This window comes from Anabrus simplex, chromosome 12, assembly GCF_040414725.1.
Source record: "Anabrus simplex isolate iqAnaSimp1 chromosome 12, ASM4041472v1, whole genome shotgun sequence".
In the NCBI taxonomy this organism is placed as follows: domain Eukaryota; kingdom Metazoa; phylum Arthropoda; class Insecta; order Orthoptera; family Tettigoniidae; genus Anabrus; species Anabrus simplex.
The window spans coordinates 72,714,800-72,736,542 of NC_090276.1; the positions used below are offsets into that span (position 1 = coordinate 72,714,800).

Below are 21,743 nucleotides of genomic sequence, written 5' to 3' on the forward strand. Positions count from 1 at the left end.
TGTGTGACGTCACACCGGCTGCAGTGAGATACAGCCCTCGCGTAAAAGTACTTAGAAGTAGCCCATTTGCAGATCAGTCACTGTGAAATAACATTAAAGGCAATTGTGCATAAAGTCGAAAACGTAATTACTGCTCGTGTTTGGTGTCATTGAAGTTTAATTCGAACTTGATATATATGTGGCAACGTTGTGTAGTGCATTCTCACATTTCGTATTGAGAAAATCCTGCTGGCCGCCATGTTGGTCGCGAAATGCCATTGAAGACGGAATTTAAAACGATTTATTATAATTAAAAATTGTCAAAATGGGGAGGAGAACTGAAAAAACTAAGAAGGTGGGGTACATTTATCTTATCATGGAATTTTGTGCCTTTTTGTCGAAAAAAAATTCGTGTTGACAGAAATGTTCATATGTTGGATTGTAGATCAGTGCCCAATTTGTAGAAACGGAATAGTGAAAGCATCTTCCCGGTTTCAGGCATACCACATTTCGCTCTTAATATGAATGATGACAGCTTCTGATGAGACGGAAAAAGTCATTGTTATTTATTTTAGTCATGACATCTCGTTTTAATGGCGTAAACATCACACAGTGATTGTATGTGAATAAATGTAGTAATGCCATAGTATCAACATGTTATTGTTGTTTGTCTACGAAATGACATATCCCTTATTAATTTCTGAAGGGTGAAATGTTGCACGAGATTGGGCAGTAGTTATTACTGCTCGTTGGCCCCCAACAAATTAAAATAGCTACTGAATGCGATATGTCAATATAACCTATGTTGTGAACCATCACAATTGTCATTCATTGATTTTGTTAATGACTGCAGAATGACCTTTCAAATATCGAGCTATTGCAGTATAGACTTGCTTATATTCTTGTATAGAAAAATCTGTGCGGATTATGTATGTTGTAATTATCAAGAATTGCAGAAAATTTAACTTGATTGGCTTAGTATATGAAATCCTAATCCCTCTCATGATTCTTGAATGTTAATGTGCATGACATCATCTGTTTTCCTGTGATATTTGAGAAGGGCAGAGTAATGTAACTTTTGTTTAAGGGAAGTAGGTACCGGTAAACTCTTCCCTTGTATTGTCGACTGTAATCCTGGCCACCATTATTTAACTCTGGTATTTGAAATTTCTTGTAGTGGCATAACTCATAGCGAGTTAATTATGTTTAAATATATTAATCTTCATAAGTGTGAATAGCCTAAATAATATAAATTCTCATCTGGAGGTGTGCCAGCTCCTTTAACTGAAACTGACTAATTATTATATTCTTGATTTTCTTGTATGTTCAATAGAGTCCCATTTTTCTACAGTTTCTTCAGATTACAGATAGCCTCTGTAATGAATGGACAAATTTCAGTCCATGTTTTATGGTCGGATATCCTTCCTGACGCCAACCCTATAGAGAAAAAGAAAGAAAGGATGAGCCTGTGGTATTGTATGTTCAATAAATCACCACCGATCTGCATTTAGGGCTGCCATCCAGTGGCAAATTGCCTACCAGTTGCTTGCCTAAGCCTTTTGATAGATGATTTCCAAGAGGTCGGAAGTATATCACACATATCCCTTGGTAAAATATTTGAATACCTAATTCCTCTTCATGCAAATGTATATTTGCCTTAATTGGTCCTCTTGAATTCCAACTGTATATTGATATGATCTTTCCTACTTTTAAAAACTCCATTCGAGCTTATTTGTATACTAATATTCCACACAATTTCATCAACGTTTTGGAACGGACCGCTTATTCGAGCAGCTTATCTCCGTACTGCCAAGGTTCCCAGCCCAAAGTTTGCAACATTTTCATAACTATTCTTTTGTCAGATATACCCAGAACAAATTGTGTTTCTTTCCATAGGCGTTTTTCAGTTCTCGAATAAAGTAATCTTAGTGAAGGTCCCATACTCTGGAACAATACTATAATTGGAGTCTTACCAGTGACTTATACAACCTTTCCTTTACATCCTTATTACAAACTCCTAAATACTTAAAATCTGCAAAGATAATAGGGACAAAATTGACAGTAATATGCAAGCAACAGTTACCGATGTTATGCTTAAGATTTCCATTTTGAAACCCATTGCTGACTTGATAAAGTACATAAAGGCTTATATTCTATTGCTTACACTGTCTATCCCTGGAAACAGCTTAAGAAACACACAATTGATGTCATCCAAGATGAAAATACTGAAAAAAATGTCAGTAAATATGTGTCTTATCAATTGTAACATTCTATTGATTATTTCTTTTTTTTTTTTTTTTTTTCGACACCAGAAAGGGATAAAAAATTAGATGGATGGCTTTTCCGGCATTTGCTCTATTAACCAGCGTTTCGTCTTAGGTCTGACACTAGACTCTTCAGAGTGGGATGTGCCAGACCCTACCCACTGACGCTGGGGTGTATGCAGGTGAACTTATCAGAAGCTTATTTATGAAGCACAGTCTGATAACTGCATATGGGAGATAAAACTCCACAATGGAATTAATGCCCGCCTAGCAATTCCAAATGGAAATTCTAAGTTCCCATGGAGGGAATCAGATTCCTCTCCACCAATAGAGCAATATGCTCTATTGGTGGAAAGGAATCTGATTCCCTCCATGGGAACTTAGAATTTCCACCAGAAAGGGAGTTATTACATGTAAGCCTATTATACCAGAAAGGGAGCAGATGAAAAAGTTCTGGAAGGACAAAGGCCCTAACAGTCTCTTTGAACAGACCTGGGTGATGGACCGACTAAATTGATTCTATGCGGTCATAGAATTGAAGGAAGAAACTGTAATGTTGAGGGTAAAAGTCTTTTAACATAGGCTAATTGTTTTATTCAGTACTACACGTAACCCAACATCAGCAATAGGCTACTCAGCTATTTGTCGTAATCCATACGTACATACATACTGCTTACATAACACAACATATCACTTTTCTTATTAATGATCCACCTGTGGGTGGGGGCGGTAGAATAACACCTATGGTATCCCCTGCCTGCTGTAAGAGGCAACTTAAAGAGGCCCCAGGGGCTTTAAACTTGGGAGCGTAGGGTGGCGACCATTGGGTCCTTACGCGAATCCTGGCATTGCTTCCACTTACTTGTGCCAGGCCCCTCACTTTCATGCATCTTATTGACCTCCCTTTATGGTCCTTGTCTTTCTTTGGCTGATATGTAAATTTTTCAAAGTGTTGGGTCCTGTCCATTTTTCCTCTCTGATAAGTGTTATGTTATATACATGATGGGCTTGTTAAACTACAGAAAAGTCCTACCTACACAATACTTTTCTGGAGTTTAACAACCCCATTAAGGTTGACAGTACAGATTGAATATGAAGTTTATAACTTGTAATATATAGAGGATGGTTGCCTAGTTGTACTTCCTCTTAAAGCAATAATTACCACCACTACCATCACCTCTTATTTATAAATAAATAAAGTATATATAAATTCAATTTAGCACATACCGGTAATCTTGAAGCCTGACTGGCGGTCTTTGGAACTCTAGCGCCCTTGGTTTAGATGTCTCCTGATTCCCAGGTTCTGGTGCTCCCAGTTGGTCTTCAACAGCTGAGAGAAGATTACTTAAGAAACCACTTATGTTAAAAGACTATAGTTTATTAACTGTTACATTCGATTTTGCAAAAGCCTTTCCTTTACAGTTTCAACATAGTTAATCTATATAGCTATAACTCTTAGGTTCTTTGAGCCTCCGTGGCTCAGACGGCAGCGCGTCGGCCTCTCACCGCTGGATACCGTTGTTCAAATCCCGGTCACTACATGTGAGATTTGTGCTGGACAAAACGGAGGCAGGACAGGTTTTTCTCCGGGTACTCCGGTTTTCCCTGTCATCTTTCATTCTAGCAACCCTCTTCATTCTCATTTCAGAGCATTTATCAGTCATTAATAAATCACTTTGGGAGTGGCGACCCCATCGTACTAATAGCCTATATCTGCTTCATTCATCACATCCCTGACCCGGTCAATGACTGGAAAACAGGTTGTAGGTTTTCATTTTTCTTAGGTTCGTCAGTCTGTTGAAACTAATTTACCGGGCGAGTTGGCCGTGCGCGTAGAGGCGCGCGGCTGTGAGCTTGCATCAGGGAGATAGTAGGTTCGAATCCCACTATCGGCAGCCCTGAAGATGGTTTTCCGTGGTTTCCCATTTTCACACCAGGCAAATGTTGGGGCTGTACCTTAATTAAGGCCACGGCCGCTTCCTTCCAACTCCTAGGCCTTTCCTATCCCATCGTCGCCATAAGACCTATCTGTGTCCGTGCGACGTAAAGCCCCTAGCAAAAAAAAAAAAAAAAAAAAAAAAAAGAAACTAATTTATGATTTTTAAATTTGTGAAATACCTGAAAAAGGAACGTTTTAACTAAAAATAGCATGATATGCTTTGACCTTAAAAGAACATAGTCAGATTCTAACAAATCACACACTTATTTTTTTATATCCTTTAAATGAATTTATTAGTATTATTAAGAAGTGTAAAGGAATTATAATAAAGTCTGTGTCCATTTTTCTAATAATTGTTGAAATGTTTATAACTTGTAAATGAAATGAAATGGCCGGGAGTGTCCAAGGACATGTTCGGCTCTCCAGGTGCAGGTCTTTTGATTTGACACCCATAGGCGACCTGCACATCGTGATGAGGGTGAAATAATGATGAAGACGACACATACACCCAGCCCCCGTGCCAGCGGAATCAACCAATAATGGTTAAAATTCCTGACCCTGCCAGGAATAGAACCCGGGACTCCTGTGACCAAAGGCCAGCGCGCTAACCATTTAGCCATGGAGGCGGAGGTTATAACTTGTATTAATGAAGTACTCCTAATGTGATTCTTCTCTCCTCAGTGGTCCACCTTGGAGTGTCACTTTTACAATACCAAAACATCTCATTTTGTTGTTAATTCAATTGTTTCTTTTCCAGGCATTTTATACATTTGATTTAATCCTAAATTAGTTTTGACAGACTGAAGAACCTAACAATTATAGATTAGATGATTTTTTTTAGTTGAAGTGTGTTCTGTTGCACTGAACGAATAATTAAAAAGAACATCTTACAGCCTTCCCTTCTGTCAGTTGCATCCTTGTGTAAACAAACAGATGTCACTTTATTACACGTGTCCCGTACTAAGTGTAGGGGGCCTGTCCTTTCCTTCTGGCCTCCCATAGACTCTGTAAAGATTTTATTATGGTAAATAAATGATGGATGAATGAATGAGTGAGCACTTGTTTCTTCATGACGAGAGCACCAGATGTCATTTAAAGAGCACCAGAATGAGTATGCCTTGTGTAGGGGATCATTTTGTTCTTCAGAACTCCTCAGATATCTATAAATGCCAGAGATTTTAGTAATAATTTACAAGCTCCTCCAGACAACAGTGGTAAACTATATGATGCAATTTGTTACAGGTGAGAAGGCAGAGGTGGACGCATCATGGCAGATCCAATTCTCAAGGCGTGAGGGTATCTTGCTTCGTGTGTGATGAAGAGATAGTAGGGAAGGGTGTTCCTCTCCTTATAAGCCACACTTCTCATTCCAAGACTGGTCTCCCTGCTAAGATAGGGGAACTGATGGGTGACGGCTTCATGGTGGTGGTGTCCGTGGAAGACACACTCTGCAAGCGCTGCTCGGCGTTGATTAACCATTTGGACAAGCTCGAGGCAGACCTGTTTCTTGTCAAGAAGGCTCTCACTGATTACCTTAAAGTGAAGTATCAGCTTACAGATGAAGATCTTGCTGGACAACAGGCTGTGCAATTTGAAGAGGAAGGTTTGTAAATTAACTCTTCTTTAAAATTGGGTTTGTTTATTGAGAGATTTTAATGAAGTGATATCGATTGAAAATCAGATGTGAATAACATCACTTTACTATGATTTAATCAATAAGTACACTCATTTGCTAACAGAATTGTGCCCCACGAAGGAGCCATTGCAGGGGCACAAGAGGGTACAGGCGCAGGACATGGTACTACAAAGAAAACTTCCAAATTTTGTACCACACTAAGCATGTATTAGGGGGTTATAAACACTTGTAGGATACATTTAGTGCAGTGTTGGACTATCCGTAGCATGGAGACAGGTAGTGGTGCGGTTGAACATGGAGAAACAAGAACGGCAGATGTTCTCCTGTGGAAGATCCTGTCACAGTTGGTGCTACTGCCCCTCCAAATGTGCTGATGATACCGTCCAGTCTGGTCTGAAATGTTCCTGAAAGGCAAGAGTCTGGAGACCTTCCTGGCCAAGGAAGCATGTTGACATCACGAAGGCAGGCCAAAGACACCCGTGCTTTGTGAGGCCAGGAATCATCCCACTGGAAAATGGGGATGTCGAGCTGTACAAGGAGGGGAAGCAGACATGTTCACTGAATTTCACGGACGTGTCGCCGTGCCATTAGGGTTTCCGCAGTCACCACCAGTGGGGGGGTGAGAATTGTGGGAAATGTTACCCCACATCATAAGTGCAGTGTAACGCTTGACAGTGAGGTGTGGATCACTGCGCTTGGACAGCACAGGACGTCTCCAGACTGAAATTCATTGTTAGTCTGTATCCAGGCAGAAGTGTAAGTCATCGCTGAACACCACTCGTTACCAATCCACAAGCTGCCCAATCCAGCCAGAAGTTCAAACGTGCTTGGAGATACTAAGTTCATAGACACCGTAAGGGACACTGCAATGACAGACCCTGTTCTGCTAACCGCTTGGATATGCTACCGGTGGACTAGGACATATCCGCAGCTTCCATGATGTGTCTCTGGATAGTGCACAGCAACACCCATGGAGTGCTTACAAGTTCTCGCACAATGAAACTATCCTCCCTGCTTGTGGTCGGCCAGGATTGACCCAAACCTTGTCAGCATAAGTATGCGCCCTAACGTTCCCACTACTTCTAACATTGACACACGGTGTAATCAAAACAGTTCAAGTGGTGAGCAGTGCACTGAAACATCCAACCTGCCTCTCATAGTTGGACGATGCAACCTATCTCAAACTCATCCGGCCAGTCAAAATCTTGTCTAATGTGCCACATATTCACTGAGTTTTGCTGTGTCTCTCACACTGCTACTAAGACCTTATTCAGTCTGTCACGTCTGTGAATAAGGAAGGGACATGTGCACTCCATAGTGGCACTTCCTTCCAAGCAATCTGCATTAACCCTAGACCAGGCGCACTGGTTGTTTTTGTCAACCTGCGCGCTATTTTATGCCGTAATTCCTAGAACTGTCAGTCTTTCACCACCTTGCAACTAATACCTTTGCTCTCACTCCTGACCTTCAGTTCAGTCGAGTTTCGACAACAGTAGAAGCTATACGTGTGTAATTATTTCGAGCGAACTCTTGGAACCCGAAGTTGGTTGACAAAGTCAACCGCGCGCCTAGTCATGTAAGTAAAATTTCCTCTCCTCTGTACTTTTCGGGTAATTAGGCAAAGTCAGGCGTAATTACATGCAGCATATTTCTATTCTAGGTCTCGTTTTGTCAATGATGAAGTCATACCTGACATTTTGAGCCAGTTGTCCGATGAAATAAAGGACTCTGCCTTGGATTTTTCGGATGGGGAGGACTAAATTATAAATGTATCAGATCTGGATCATAACAGAGATACGGAGCAGGAGGCTGATTGGGACAGTGAGATCTATGAAGACAATAATGAAAGGGAATTTATCTTCGGGAGAGATGGAGGAACAATGTAGTCCAAGACGGACTTTTCAAAACTTACTTCGAGGGTAAAAGCAAGGGATATTGTAAAAATACTGCCAGGACCGGAAGGGGAGGCGAAGAAGGTATCAACAGAAATTGACTGTTTCATGCAGTTGACAAACACTGAGATGGTCGATGAACTATTACACTGGACTAATTTGTACATGTCTAGGAAGCGGGAAGAAGTGAATTACAGCCGTGAGCGTGATGCTAAATTTGCGAACCACAGTGAAATTATGGCATTGCTCGGGGGATAAGGTGAGAAAGATTTCTTGGACATGGCAACAAAGTTTACTTTTCATCCAGTAATTTTTTGCTATTATATCTGATCATTTCATTGTATAGTTATGCAAATATTAAAATATGACTATTATTTTAATTTAATTATGTATCTACTGCTTAACTCATTATAAACAGGCGTAGTATTCATGTTCCTATCAGAATTAGTTCACGAGTTCATGATTATCCATTTTAAGTACATTCATATTAATCACTAATACAAGTTTTTAATTTTATTTGGAGAATATCATTGAAACAAAAGATAAAACGCTGTTAAATGAAATGTATATGTGATTGGAAGCCTGTAAACGACTGAAAACGTAACTGATTGACACAGTCAACCGCGCGCCCGGTAGTGTGACAGAAATTGGCGCGCCCGGTCTAGGGTTAAACACAAATAGGACATGTAAGTGTGTGACGATACCGCAGGAGAACCTCCATTATACTCACATGAATGGTTCATAATGCACACATTTTTTTGCTTTTCTCTGCACTGGTTTTAATACCATAGTTTCCAATCTTGTCATTCATTGTATCAAGTTGTTCTTTGCTGTTTGTTTCCCAGAGCACAATATCACCTGCAGATAGTAATAACCTCCTCTCCTTTCTCCCATATGCTTCCTTTGTCTCCATTTCAATTTCATCCATTAACATTGGAAACAAAAGAGGTGACAGCACACTCCCCTGTCTTGGTCCACTTTCATTTCTAAACCAGTCCATGTTTCCAACCGGAGCCTCTGCGCTGCTGGCGCAATTGTTATACATTGATTTCACTGTTTCTACCATTTGTGTACCCCGTCTCTTTTTGACCATGGTTTCCCAAACCTCCCTGAGAACACTATCATATGCCTTTGTTAGATCTACGAATGTCATGACCAGATACTTTCCTCATTCCCAATTCTTTTCCATTAATTGCCTCGTCCCATTGTGTGTTCCTATCATCCTGTGTATTTCTTTATTTGTCACTTGTTTATTCCTTTCCATTAATTATTATCCAGAAAGGCATTCAAACTCCACTGTCGGCAGCTCGAAGAGGGTTTTTCATGGTTTCCTATTTTCACACCAGGCAAATTCAAAGCTGTGCCTTCATCGAGTCTCTTCGGCATCCGGGGAATCTGAGTGGCTAGCTATCCAAACTCTCAGTTAGCCAAGAGCAATTAAGACAACTACCGTGTGGCGATCCTCTTTTCCGTCTTCACGGAGAGAGAGTGTAGGCTGAGGATAGGTCATGGACGTTTATGCACTCGTATCTCCTAAAGAGGGAAGACCCACCCCCATATTGTGTTCTTGCAGTGCCGACTTCACCGTGGCCCTCATCCTCACAGAGTGCGCCAATCTCTCTGGGCTAAGACGGAGCCTCCCCCTTCAGGAAACACTCAAACGCATGTTAGCCGATGATGCGACTACTGCCGATCTCATCATCCGCTTTATGTACAACTGTGGGTTTAATTAAGTGTATGTAAATTGCAAGTGTACTGCTACTCAGGGAACGCACGTTTTGATTCGTTAGTAATTTTTCGGCTTAATTCAATAATTTTTTTGTTTAATTTTGTACTTAGTTTCCAAATTCGTTCATTAAATAAATAACTTTGTGTTATTTTAAATTTCTTTTCCACTTAATTTGTGCAGAGAGGATGATTACCTAGTTGTACTTCCTCTTAGAACAAAAATTACCACCACCACCACCACCACTTCCCAGACATAGCAGTTTCCTTTTGTCATCACAAAGCCTGTCTGACTCATTGTGACATTAAAAAAGTCTAGAAAGGTAAATCCATAAGATTGTTTTATTGCTGTGTTTCAGATCCTGAGCAGCTGTCACATGTGAGTGCTAATATTGATGCCAATTGTTATACTTCTGAGGTAAGTAGTGAAATTTGTTCTGAAAAGTCTGTCACATGTTACTTTTAGTATTACCTAACTGCCGTCCTAATTGAGACAAGCTTTTCCTTTAATTGATACATTGGTCTGAGTTTATTAACTTAAACATCGTGGTTTGGTTTTATAATGGTCCGTATTGACTACAGTCTCTACTCCAATAAATACACCTTTGATATTTAAAAGTCAGCCTTGTCAATACTTAGAGTTATTTAATTAATTATTTGTTATTGCCCCATACACCGTACATTTCGAGGACCTTACTCTTCTCTTCCTCAGCTGTTTTTTCACACTACCAATTATCTCTTGGACCTCTTTACATATTATCAAACACCAAAACTCTAAATATGTTTCATAATTAAAATAAAATATATCATAAATGTCATAAAATAATACTAATCTACACTATTCTCTTTACCAGGTGTATGCATAATTTTTTGCTGGTTTTTATGATGGTAAATAAAAAGCGTAATTTTCAAGGGAAATTAAATTTCTGTTTATTCAAAATATTGGCCATCGGGTTCTGCACACTTCGCCCATCTTTCAAGTTATGAATACCATGCCAGGAAAAACTGAATGTCTTTTGCAGCAAACCATTCGTCAAGCCATTTTCCAACTTCCTCGAAATTGCTGAAGAGCTGCTCCCTGAGCGCACGCCCCATTGATGCGAAGATGTGATAGTCAGATGGCATCAGGTTGGGAGAGTACGTTGGGTGCAGAATGATGTCCCATCCAACTGATTTCAAGGTGTCTTTTCACTGATTTTGCTGTGTGAGATGGCGCATTGTCGTGTAACAAAATCACTTTGTCATGTCTTCTGGTCCAATCCCGTCATTTTTTTGCCCAACATGTGATTTAAATTAATCATTTTTCGCAATAGCATTGTGCATTAGTGGTTTTGCTGGGCTTCAGTAGTTCATAATACACAGTACCGCTACCAGAGCGTGCACTCTCTTTCACATTGAAATCACCCCGACGATGGAATTAGACCCCACTATCCCCCGAATGAAAGCTCACAGCTGCGCAATCCTAACCGCACGGTCAACTCACTCTGTAGTTGTTTTCATTTATTAATTCTTTTAATCCTGTACAACTACAGCACTGGGCGAGTTGGCCATGCGGTTAGGGGCATGCAGCTGTGAGCTTGCATCTGGGAGATAGTGGGTTTGAACCCTACTGTCGGCAGCCCTGAAGATGGTTTTCCGTGGTTTCCCATTTACACACCAGGCAAATGCGGGGGCTGTACCTTAATTGAGGCCGCGGCCGCTACCTTCCCACTCCTAGGCCTTCCCTATCCAAATGTCGCCATAAGATGTATCTGTGTTGGGGCGACGGCTTCTCTGTGGGTCGCCCACTGCAAAATCACAGCAATTCATTTGAAATGTATGCAGAGGTAGAGCTTAAAATAAGATTTTGCTTTTCAGGAGAATTGTTTCTTGAGACTGACAAAGGGGCAGTCAGGTAACTGTCAACTTGAATACAATTCTCGCCAACCGATAATGATGATGATGATGAGAGACCAGGTTATAACATATAACTAAGAGCTTACGTTTGTATAACAATGTATAGATGACGAACGCTGGTTGCCGCGGTTACAGTGGTGTCGGGGAAATTGGCGACACCAATCCCAGATAGACCAAAACCATATCCATGTTAACATTTATTAAATACAAACCTGAATATTGTATGCATGTTAATGAGTAGGGATCGGAGTTCCATTATTCCCACCATTGTATGAATGTGCTGGTAAATTATATATGCAAATCACTGATATCTTAACAGAATATGACCATTTTCATTGTGCATAAAAGTGCATATTTAGTCTTTTTTTTAATGGATGCATCATAAATTGTGTTTTATGCTGTAAAATGGCATATTAAAAGTATATTATAATTTTTATTATGCATATAAATGCATGCCCTTGCATTTACTAGTGATGTGTAATATGTTCCATGAGTGCAGAGAATGTGATTGGTGATGATGATTACAAGTAATGAACTTCATTCCGGTTCTGTATTGACTTTAAATATCTAAGATGAAATTCTAAAAGAATTTAATTGTATAAAGTCCACCTGTTCAATACATGTTTGCCATTTAATAAATCTGCTTAAAAAGCTGCATAGGACCCGCCACTTTCCCCCACCCAACGCAACATCGGAACCGTCGCCAGTCAGTATAGAGGTGAACACCGACCCAACCTGATCTGTACAAGCACAGGCCTGGAGGAAAGAAGACATACTGGCTAGACAGTACTTGTATTCTGCATGAAGAAATGTAACGGATTTTTGAAAAGTTCACTCTGTTTCCAGAAGCATGACAAATAGAACACCATCTAACTGTCAGCCAACCAATATTGTATTAAATATGATTGGACCCACACTTACAACTAAATTCATCCAAGTTTGAAGCTATGTAGATTTTTAACACTGATTTCCATTACATTTGTTGATAGTATTATATCTCAAATTTTTTATTTCTTATGTATCGCTGTTTTTGTTACAGTAGAGTCTCGCTCATCCGACCTTCGCTTATCCGACATTCCGTGTTATCCGACACTGTTAGACTTAATTTCAACTTTTGGTGGAGACTAAATTCAGGCACACCCGCTGTGGAGGGTGCGACCATGAGACAAGCACTGGCCTGAACGCTGGCGGTAGGACTGGGTATTTCTCAAGGACAGGTGCAGTGAGTCTTCAGTCATTGTAGTATTGGTTGGGTGCGGATGTTCTAGTTTTCATATCCTCTGTGAGTATGGCGAGTAAATGGAAGAAAGTGACTGTTTCTATGGAACACAAATTGAGTGCATTAAAGAGACTGGACAAAGGGGAAATTCTTCAAAATGTGGCTTCAGATTATGGTATTGGACGTGTTACAGTGGGAGACCGGAAAAAACAGAGGGAAGAAATTGAAAAGTTGTGCTCTACCAGAGCAGAGAAAAACAATGAAAAAAATGTCAGTACGAAAAAGTAAGTGGTATCTCAACACCGGGAAAAGGGCCTGCCAATATCTGACACCATTCTGCAGGAAAAGGCTGTGTATTTACTGAAGGAGTTTAATGAAGGGGACCCTAATTTTCCTGCCAGTGCTGGGTGGCGTGATCGGTGGCATAAACGGTACGGTATTAGGTAGCTTAATATCTGTGGAGAAAAGTTTATTTTCTTAAGACATCTGGAATGTTTTCGTTTAATACTGCATGTACTGTGCAATTGAATTGGTAATTCAATAAATAGAGCGCCGTAAAACATGTCATTATTTTAGCCTTCCTGTTTGTTTTAGTTCATTTTCAAAGTTATTCCGTATTATCCGACATTTTCGGTGATCCGACGCACTCCAGGTCCCGTTTACGTCGGATAATCGAGACTCTACTGTATGTGTATTTCTTCTTTATGTTATTTTAGCTGATGATGACCTCTAGGCTAGGTCGAAACATGTCCTATGTACCTTTTTAAAGAGACTATTTATTAAATGGCAAACGTGTATTGAACAAGTGGACTTTATATACAATTAAATTCTTTTAAAATGTCATCTTAGAAATGACAATGATGACTCACAGATTAGAGGGCTCATTCAGATAAGAAATGAGCAGTATGATGGAGTGGGAAATGTGCTTGAGCGAGGAACAGTAGGAGGCATGACTTGCCAACAATATATGATACACGGAGCTGGATGTTGTGTCTATGATGCAGTCCTGGTGTTTCCCCACACACGCTTGGGAATCAGTGTTGCCGTTCTTATTATTTTACGCTAGACTGAGCAAGTGTTTTGCGCGAATTAGATCGCGTAGGTATCAGCTTCGAACCCCACTGTCAGCAGGTCTGAATTTGGTTTTCCGTGGTTTTCCATTTTCACATGAGGCAAATACTGGGGCTGTATCTTAATTAAGGCCACTCCTAACCCTTTTGCATTCTATTGTCGCTATAAGACCAATCGGTGTCAGTGTGACCCAAAGGAGACTGTTAAAAAATAATGTGTTTTGAGTTATTGTTTAGCTTCAAGAAATTGAATATTCAATACTGCTTGCATAGAAGACCTTTAGGGGCTGCCTGCCCGAGGCGGTAAAGGCGTGCTCGGTTCGCCCGGAAGGACGTGGGTTTGAATCCCCGTCAGGATGTTGTAAAATTTAAGAAACAAGATTTCCACTTCCGGAGGTGCATATGGCCCTGAGGTTCACTCAGCCTGCACCAAAAATGAGTACCAGGTTAATTCCTGGGGACAAAGGCGGCCAGGCGTAGAGCTAACCACTCTACCCCATCACGTGCCGAGGTTACGAATCGTGGAAGCCTTTACCTTCCACCCCTCCAAGGGCCTTCATGGCCTGTGTGGAGATGACTTTGCTTTGCTTTGAAGACCTTAAGTTACAAAAAATTGAGTTATCAGCATTTGTGAATGCCCCTGTCACTTCGTGCGATGTAGAACAGAGTTTTTGCTGAGAGACAACAGACGAAGATTGACCGTGGAAAGCATTCGTAGTCCCTACTAGTGAACTGCAGTGGTGAATAATTAATCGATTATGAGGCTGGCATTTCAAAATCCATGGAATAACGTCTTAAGTTGCAGATAATTTTATGGAAATAAGCTCAATCAGCTCATTACAGTACGTGTTTTTCTTTTATGTTTGTTCGGTGCCCCATCATTTCGTCATATTCCGGTCAGCTGGAGGAGTTTGTGTGTGTGCTTCTGACGGGGTTGTACAATGCTTGGACAGTTTAGATTTGAGTTTGTGATCTGTTTTTGAGATTGGTTGATTGTTTGAAGTGTTATATTGTTTGTCATATTTTTTTAATGTTTGTATGTAGAGTTATGTACATCTCATCCTGTCTGCAGCTGCCTGATGGAAAGCAGTTCAGCTCAATTTTGGTTTTTTTCCTTTCTTTCTTTCAGGACATCAATGTAGAAGACGACAATGAAGAGCCTTCGTACCAGTATGAGTACGAAGAGCATAAGGTGAGTGGACTGTGGGATACACAAATAATGAACAAGTGGCCTAGGGCATAATCTCCACCCTGTGTGGGTGGGGGTGTAGAATTGATCCATGGTATCCCTTGCTGTCATAATAGTTCTTAGGGACTGTCAGTTCGAGAGCCTGGGTTGGCATTGCTTCCACTCACTTGTGCCAGGCTCCGAACATTAATCTTTTAACCCAAACTGCCAAGGTCAACTCTTGTTCTCTTTCGACCCTGAAAGTATTAAGTTTGCAAGACGTTGGGAGTCTTTCATTCTTCTCCTCATACCTTCAATCTTCAAACTGTCAGACCTCTTTCATTTTCTATTCTGATTCACCTTAACTCTGTGACGGAATGGTAATATATATATATCCTTCAAACGAATATGACTTATTCAGTGTGGAATGCAGCGTAAGACAAAGGCTGCCAAACCGATCAGCTCATCAAATAGTTACCATAAATGTAAAAGGCCTTTTGTTTTCAGTATTTTAAAGGAAGTCAATAATAGCAATGGTAGAGCGGAGAAGCAGTGCTGGGAACCGAGAGGATTCCGTGGTAGGTACAAGGTATAGCAAATAATTATATGGGAACAATCATATAAAGAAAATACCAGAAGAAACAAGCAAATTATAACAAAATATGTTACAATGCGTAAATTTTGATCAGAAAAAAAAATTTCAATTCTTAGAGAACAGTAATACAATAACAGTGACTAGAGTGCATAATGAGGTTTTTCGCCAACTTGGCAACAAAGATTAAGAGATTAAGGCCACAAGTAAATTACACCTCCAGGGTGTTTAAAAAACATTCTTCAAGTGAAAAACACAGAATAAGAGAGACATCTATCCTTGAGAAACCAACAGCAAAGGTGGGGAAAAAGGAAATCGATTCCTGCATAAGAGTATAGCTGCATTAAAAATAAGAGAAAGCACAAGAACACGGTACACAGATTTAAATGAGGTGAATTTAAATAGAATGTAACTTTTAGACCACATCTTGTCGTAAAGTAGTGTTACACAATGTTCATTTTAGTATAATCGGAGATTAAGTTCTCACACTGAGAAAGCGAACACAGATCAGCAAAAGAGGAAGATTGAAAGTTTTTGTAGAAACCTGAAGGGCGATAGGGATTTCAAAGTCCCTTTACATAAACATGAGTTTGTTGGCTCACTGATCTTCACACATGATGAATTTTTTCCAGTTGGACGAGAAAAATAAGAGGACTTGTATAGTACACGGACTTCAGGTGGTGTCTCTCCAGGCCAAACCATAATTGAAGCTGGACTGATTTGTCAGGGCATTATTCAGCCCATTTATAGGAGGAATGTCCTCGGACAGAAAGCAAGCATCGAGAAAGTTTGATGACGTCATAGGTGACGTGGCGAAGAAACAGCTGGAAGCACAGCCAGCTCAGTGTGTAGCGGGAACGTGAATATGTGCCGGACAAAGCGGAGGCAGGGCAGGTTTTTCTCCGGGTACTCCGGTTTTTCCTGTCATCTTTCATTCCAGCAACACTCTCCAATTTCGTTTCATTTGTCAGTCATTAATCATTGCCCCAGAGGAGTGCGACAGGTTTTGGCAGCCGGCACAATTCCCATCCTTGCCGCTAGATGGGGGCTTCATTCATTCCATTCCTGACCCGGTCAAATGACTGGAAACAGGCTGTGGATTTTCATTTCGCAGTAATTAAAATCAATGTGGATGGTTGAATGGGAAGGAAAATGGATTTACTTATTTTTAACCTGTATTAAAACTATATTATTAATAGTATAACAGCAATCGCTTCAGGGATCCTGCATTAACTGAATTCAAGAGACACTTTTATAAAATTAAAATAAACAACATTCGCCTTGAAAAGAGCTAATGAAGAGAACATCCTTGTAAAAAATAGAACAGTGACAAAGAAAAGTTAATTTTCACAAATGTTTTATAGACTATCATATATCATAGTGGAAAAAGTGCAGGGAACAAAACCAATTTTTTAAATCTGTTCAGATGAATAGATATAGTTTTAATATAGGTTAAAATAAGTAAATCCATTTTCCTTCCCATTCACCGCTCCATTCAACCATCCACATTGATTGTAATTATTTTAAATTTTTTTAATTCACATAGATTTTAAGCAAAACAGGGTACTCATACAATGTTTTTAAGAACACAATATACTTTGTAATTTCACCTAAGCGCCGTAATATAGCTGAGGATGTTTCAAATGGAGTGAAACATGTACTGTAAACAATTGATTTGCTTGAAGAAAATATATCAAAAAGGTGGAAATTTACTGTTATTGATTCAGTGTACCAAATCATATGGCGCTGGAAGGTAAACGGCTTTTCTTTGTAGGTAGTAGGAACACGCTGTGAAATTGTGGTTCGCCTTCTAATACTCCGTTCATTCTTCGTATAGAAATTTCTGATCCACCCTTGGCTTGTTTTAAACTCTGGTGTAAATGTTTTTTTGCCATTTCTAATGCTTTTAATTGGCACATTTCGGTAGACGTGCTGTATCCCAATTCCCGCCTTTCTCTTACGTATTTGTACAGAATTTCAGGAAACTGTGCATTCTGCCCGCAGAAAGCTCTACAGTCACCTCTACTGTTTGAAAGAAAATCTTTCTTCTTGCTCCAATCTCAAATACAAGATTCATCTATATCATATTTCCTACCGGCGGCAGGATTTCCGATAATTTCAACTTCCTTTAAAACTTTCAGTTTTTCACTTACAATAAAAGACCGCAAACACTTTGTTGAATTCATGTTTACATGTGGCACTCTACGAATGTGAGACTGCAGACTGACTACCGCCGAGCACTTACGGTAGAAGAAAAGTGAAAGTGTGTTTGGGGTTGGGGGCTGAGAAGCTCAGTTGCCAAGTCACTGCAACCACGAGTGTGCCATGTTGATATCATGGTTGTTCCGCACTTACAAATAATTTTACTGAGCTGATGAACTACAGCGGACTTTTAGGAAAGTTTTACACACATTTATATTACAGAACAAATCTCTATTATGACATGATATTTGTTATTTTCAAACAAACATGGTTGAATCCAGTGCCAACCCTTAAAACTAAAATACACTAAAAATGTAATATTCCCTAAGACGCGTAAAGTATCACACCACAAAATGAAAGGCTTGGATAAGACCCACACCCAGTTTTTAGAAGCAATTTTTTTTTCAAAACAAAAGTGCAGGTAGTATTTGGGATAATACAGTAAGTTTAAAGGCAAATAAATGGTCTTCCGGAGTTCACTATATTTTCCATTACTTTTCTCACACTTCCTGTGTCATCTGTTTCATTTTTAGTCTTTGTTCACAGTTATTGTTGCGATAGGCCACTAGTTTAGTGTGATCTTATTTATGACTCATCCTGTGGTCAAGTATGTCCTTCCAAAAGATCATCCCTTTTCTGTCAGTTCTGTGCTCCTTTGATCGAGTGAAAGTGTATCATGTGAAATTTGTTGTGTGTTACAGACAGAGTCTGAGGAAAGTGGGTGTGAAAACAATGGGACTGCCAAGAGAGTGGACGAGATGATCTTCGGGGATAGCAGTTCCGAGAGGATGCAGAATCTGATTCAGGAGAAGCTTCACAAGTGCTCGTCTTGTGGTTACGAGACATCGGACGGCAAAGAGTTTGGCCAGCATCGAGCAGAACAGTGCGATAACCTGCAACACAAGTGCTCTATCTGTGGCAAGACGTTCGAGAGCAACAAGAACATTCAGAACCACATTATGCAGGCGCACCTCTCCAAGTGGACGTGCTACTTCTGCCACGTCACCTTCAGCGATGAGACGGAATATACGTCGCACGTTAAATCCCACCTCGACTCGAGCCTGTACTCGCCGCAGGTCAAGCTCGAGCCCGTCCAGTCCGATGGCAGTGAGAGCAGCGACCATTGCGAGCCTCCCAAGAACTTACTCGGCAACTACGAGTGCAACATCTGCGACTTCCAGACTGACAACAAGCTCCTGTTCGAGGACCATCTCCGCCAGCACGTTGTCCTCAAACTGTTCAAGTGCAACATTTGTGGGCTGAGATTTGAAGACGAAGAATCGCTGACCAAACACGAGGAAGAGCATCAGAAAGAGACGTTTAAATGCGATGCCTGCTCTCTTTCGTTTCTGAACAGGCAAGACTTGGCCGTACATTCAGAATCTCACTATGAAAAGATTGTTTGTGACGTGAAGACTGTTTCTTTGTCGGAGTGGGACATGACGAGAGATGAAGACTTTCTTGACCAGTCAGATATATCTGTAGACGACAGTGATATTGGGAAGAGAGTTAATGTGGAAGAGAAATCCACAGATGTAAGTGGCAAGTCCCATGATGCAGATGATAAGTCTTTTCAGTTCCACACCTGTAGCTCGTGCTCTCTTACCTTTGTTAATGATGAATTATTTAAGGAGCATATGAAGAGTCATAATATCATAGTTCAGGATATTGTGAAACATGAAAATTCTGTTATATCTAGCCTCGTGGAGCCCAATGATTACGTTGAAAGTGTAATGGATGATAGCTTGGAAGACATATTTGCCAAAATGAATTCACAGTCTGAAGCAAGCTATGAAGCTCAGAGCAAAGAAGTTCTATCGCAGGGACAGTCCTTCAAATGCGGCATCTGCAGTGAAGAATTTAGGGAGGCTGAAAAGTTGGAAGCACATAAAAGCAAGCATGCTTCTTGTAATACTGACACTCTGCCATCCCAGTCAAGTGAGAAGGACAGTAGTTGTGATCTGTTGGTCTCCCAAGGACCTGGGATTGGTACTCAGCAGATCTCCGAGAATGTGTTAAGTGAAGAAAATAAGTTAATAAAAATAAGCAGTTTCCTCAAACCCGACATTTCATCATCAAATATTTATGATGAAGAGGAAGATAGCTTAGAGAATATTTACAAAATGGTATGTGAGAAGAAATTGTCCTCAATCGATGCTGCAAATTCTCTGATGCTAGACAGTGAAGGTTTTTTAAAATTAAAAGCAGAGGAATTTGAATTCACTCCAAAGGAACAGATAGAATCCCCTCCTTTGGTCATAAATAATAATGAAATCACAGAAGAGAAAGTTATTGTGAAGAAAAAGTACGTTTGTGCCATATGTGGGTTTAAATCATCAAGTATGATTGAACTTAAGCGACATTTCAAGTATCATCGAGAAGTTGGACAAGTGAATTGTAAATTGTGTAAGCAGGTCTTTCCTAGCCATCTGAAACTGAAGCAGCATATGAAATGTCATCATGAGCTCCCGCCTATCTTGCCTTTGCCGGAGAAATTGTTGTGCCCTATTTGCTTAATAGAATATCCAGATAAAAGTAATCTTCTGCAACACCTGAAGGAACATCATCCTCGGGAGAAGACGGTTTACCAGTGTCATTTCTGTGAAATGCTTTTTTCCTCAAGGAAGGCGTGGAAAGTTCATGAGGAAAGTCATCCAGAGAGATTTACGTATTCGTGCGACGAATGTAACCAGAGCTTCCTGAAGGAGAAACAACTTAGTGATCACAAGGATCTTCAGCACAGAGATCCACACTGTAAATATTGTGGAAAGGAGATCTTGAAGTTGAAGACGCTGCGTAACCACGAACTAAGGCATCAAAAGGAGAAGGACAATTACGAGTGTGATATCTGTAAGAGAGTATTTAAGACGAAGACAGGACTGCGTCATCACGTTGCTGTGCACACGGGCGAGTACAAATACTGCTGTGACTATTGTGGTCGAGGGTTCATGTCTCGGATGATGATGGAAGAGCATCGCAGTATGCACACCAAAGAGGAACGGTACGTTTGTGATGTGTGTGGTCGTAAGTTCAGCTTTCAGAGTACATATTGGATCCATCGCAAATGGCACGATAATCCTTACCCTTACAAATGCTCCTTCTGTGGACGCATGTTCCGTCATTCATCGCTCCTCGCCGTTCACAAACGTAAACATACTGGAGAGCGTCCATATAAATGTCCGCATTGCCCTCTTACTTTCCCTGTAGGTGGCACTCTGAAGAGACACCTCATCCTTCACACCGGAGTTTATCCATTCAACTGTGACACTTGTAAAAGAGGGTTTACAACACGACACAAATATGCGACACATCTTGCCAAGACACATGGAGATTTCGACCTGTTGAACGCTCGGCCCCAACAGAACGATTTCAAAATGGTGATACGAGACGATGCAGGACCTCAAGCCGAACAAGAACCCACTGCCGTGTGGCAGTTTGCAGAGGACTCGGAACAGGGCGAGATGATGAACTTCAAGTTGGCTGTAGCGGCTGCTGCAGGAAACGATGGCTTGGATTCTCTCGAATCAGGGATTCCTTGCTCTATAGTTTCAGAAGATCTATTGTCCGATAGCATAATGCCAACCAGAGTAGTGGAGATTGTATTAGATGAAGCCTCTCAAGCAGTTGCGACTGTTACATTAGCTGATCCCACAGCTGGTCTGTTGCCTGAACTATGGTATCAGTAAATATATTATAACATTTTGGAGAGGTTTAGTTGTTAGAGACATGCAAAAGTTGCTGTTGTGAGATTTAGTTCTAAGATTCAAAACTATTGGAGAGATTCCTTAGAAATATCTTGTTCGTAAGCAAAAATTGCTTTTATGGCCAGATTTTCTTTCAAGTTTGTTTTTTTTTTTTTTTTTTTTTTTTTTTTTTTTTTTTTTTTTTTTTTTTTTAACTCTGTGAAAATGTTTAATAAGAGATCTACGTTTCCCGATCTGCATTTTCACAAGGTGACTCAATTTGAATATTCAAGCAATATGTTTACATACAAGCTGCTCTGCTTTGTTCCACTTGTGTTTGCAACTTGTAAACTTCACTTGTGTTTGAATATGTTATTTTGTGGTTGTCAATATTTGTGTATATAATACACAAATCTCTTTTTTTTTTCATGAAATTATCTTCAGTCATATTTTACTATCAGTTTCGTAGGCTGTCTAT

At 40.2% G+C, this 21,743-nt stretch overlaps 1 protein-coding gene across 1 annotated transcript; it reads left to right on the top strand.

The window, feature by feature from the left end:
- Positions 1-59: 59 nt before the first annotated feature.
- Positions 60-21,430, top strand: LOC136884044 (zinc finger protein 585A). The gene is made up of 5 exons (XM_067156069.2): positions 60-334; positions 5,425-5,785; positions 9,795-9,853; positions 14,750-14,812; positions 18,284-21,430. The coding sequence occupies exons 1-5, from the start codon at positions 305-307 to the stop codon at positions 21,266-21,268; spliced, it is 3,498 nt and encodes a 1,165-aa protein (XP_067012170.2). The 5' UTR covers positions 60-304; the 3' UTR covers positions 21,269-21,430.
- The last annotated feature ends 313 nt before the right edge of the window (positions 21,431-21,743 follow it).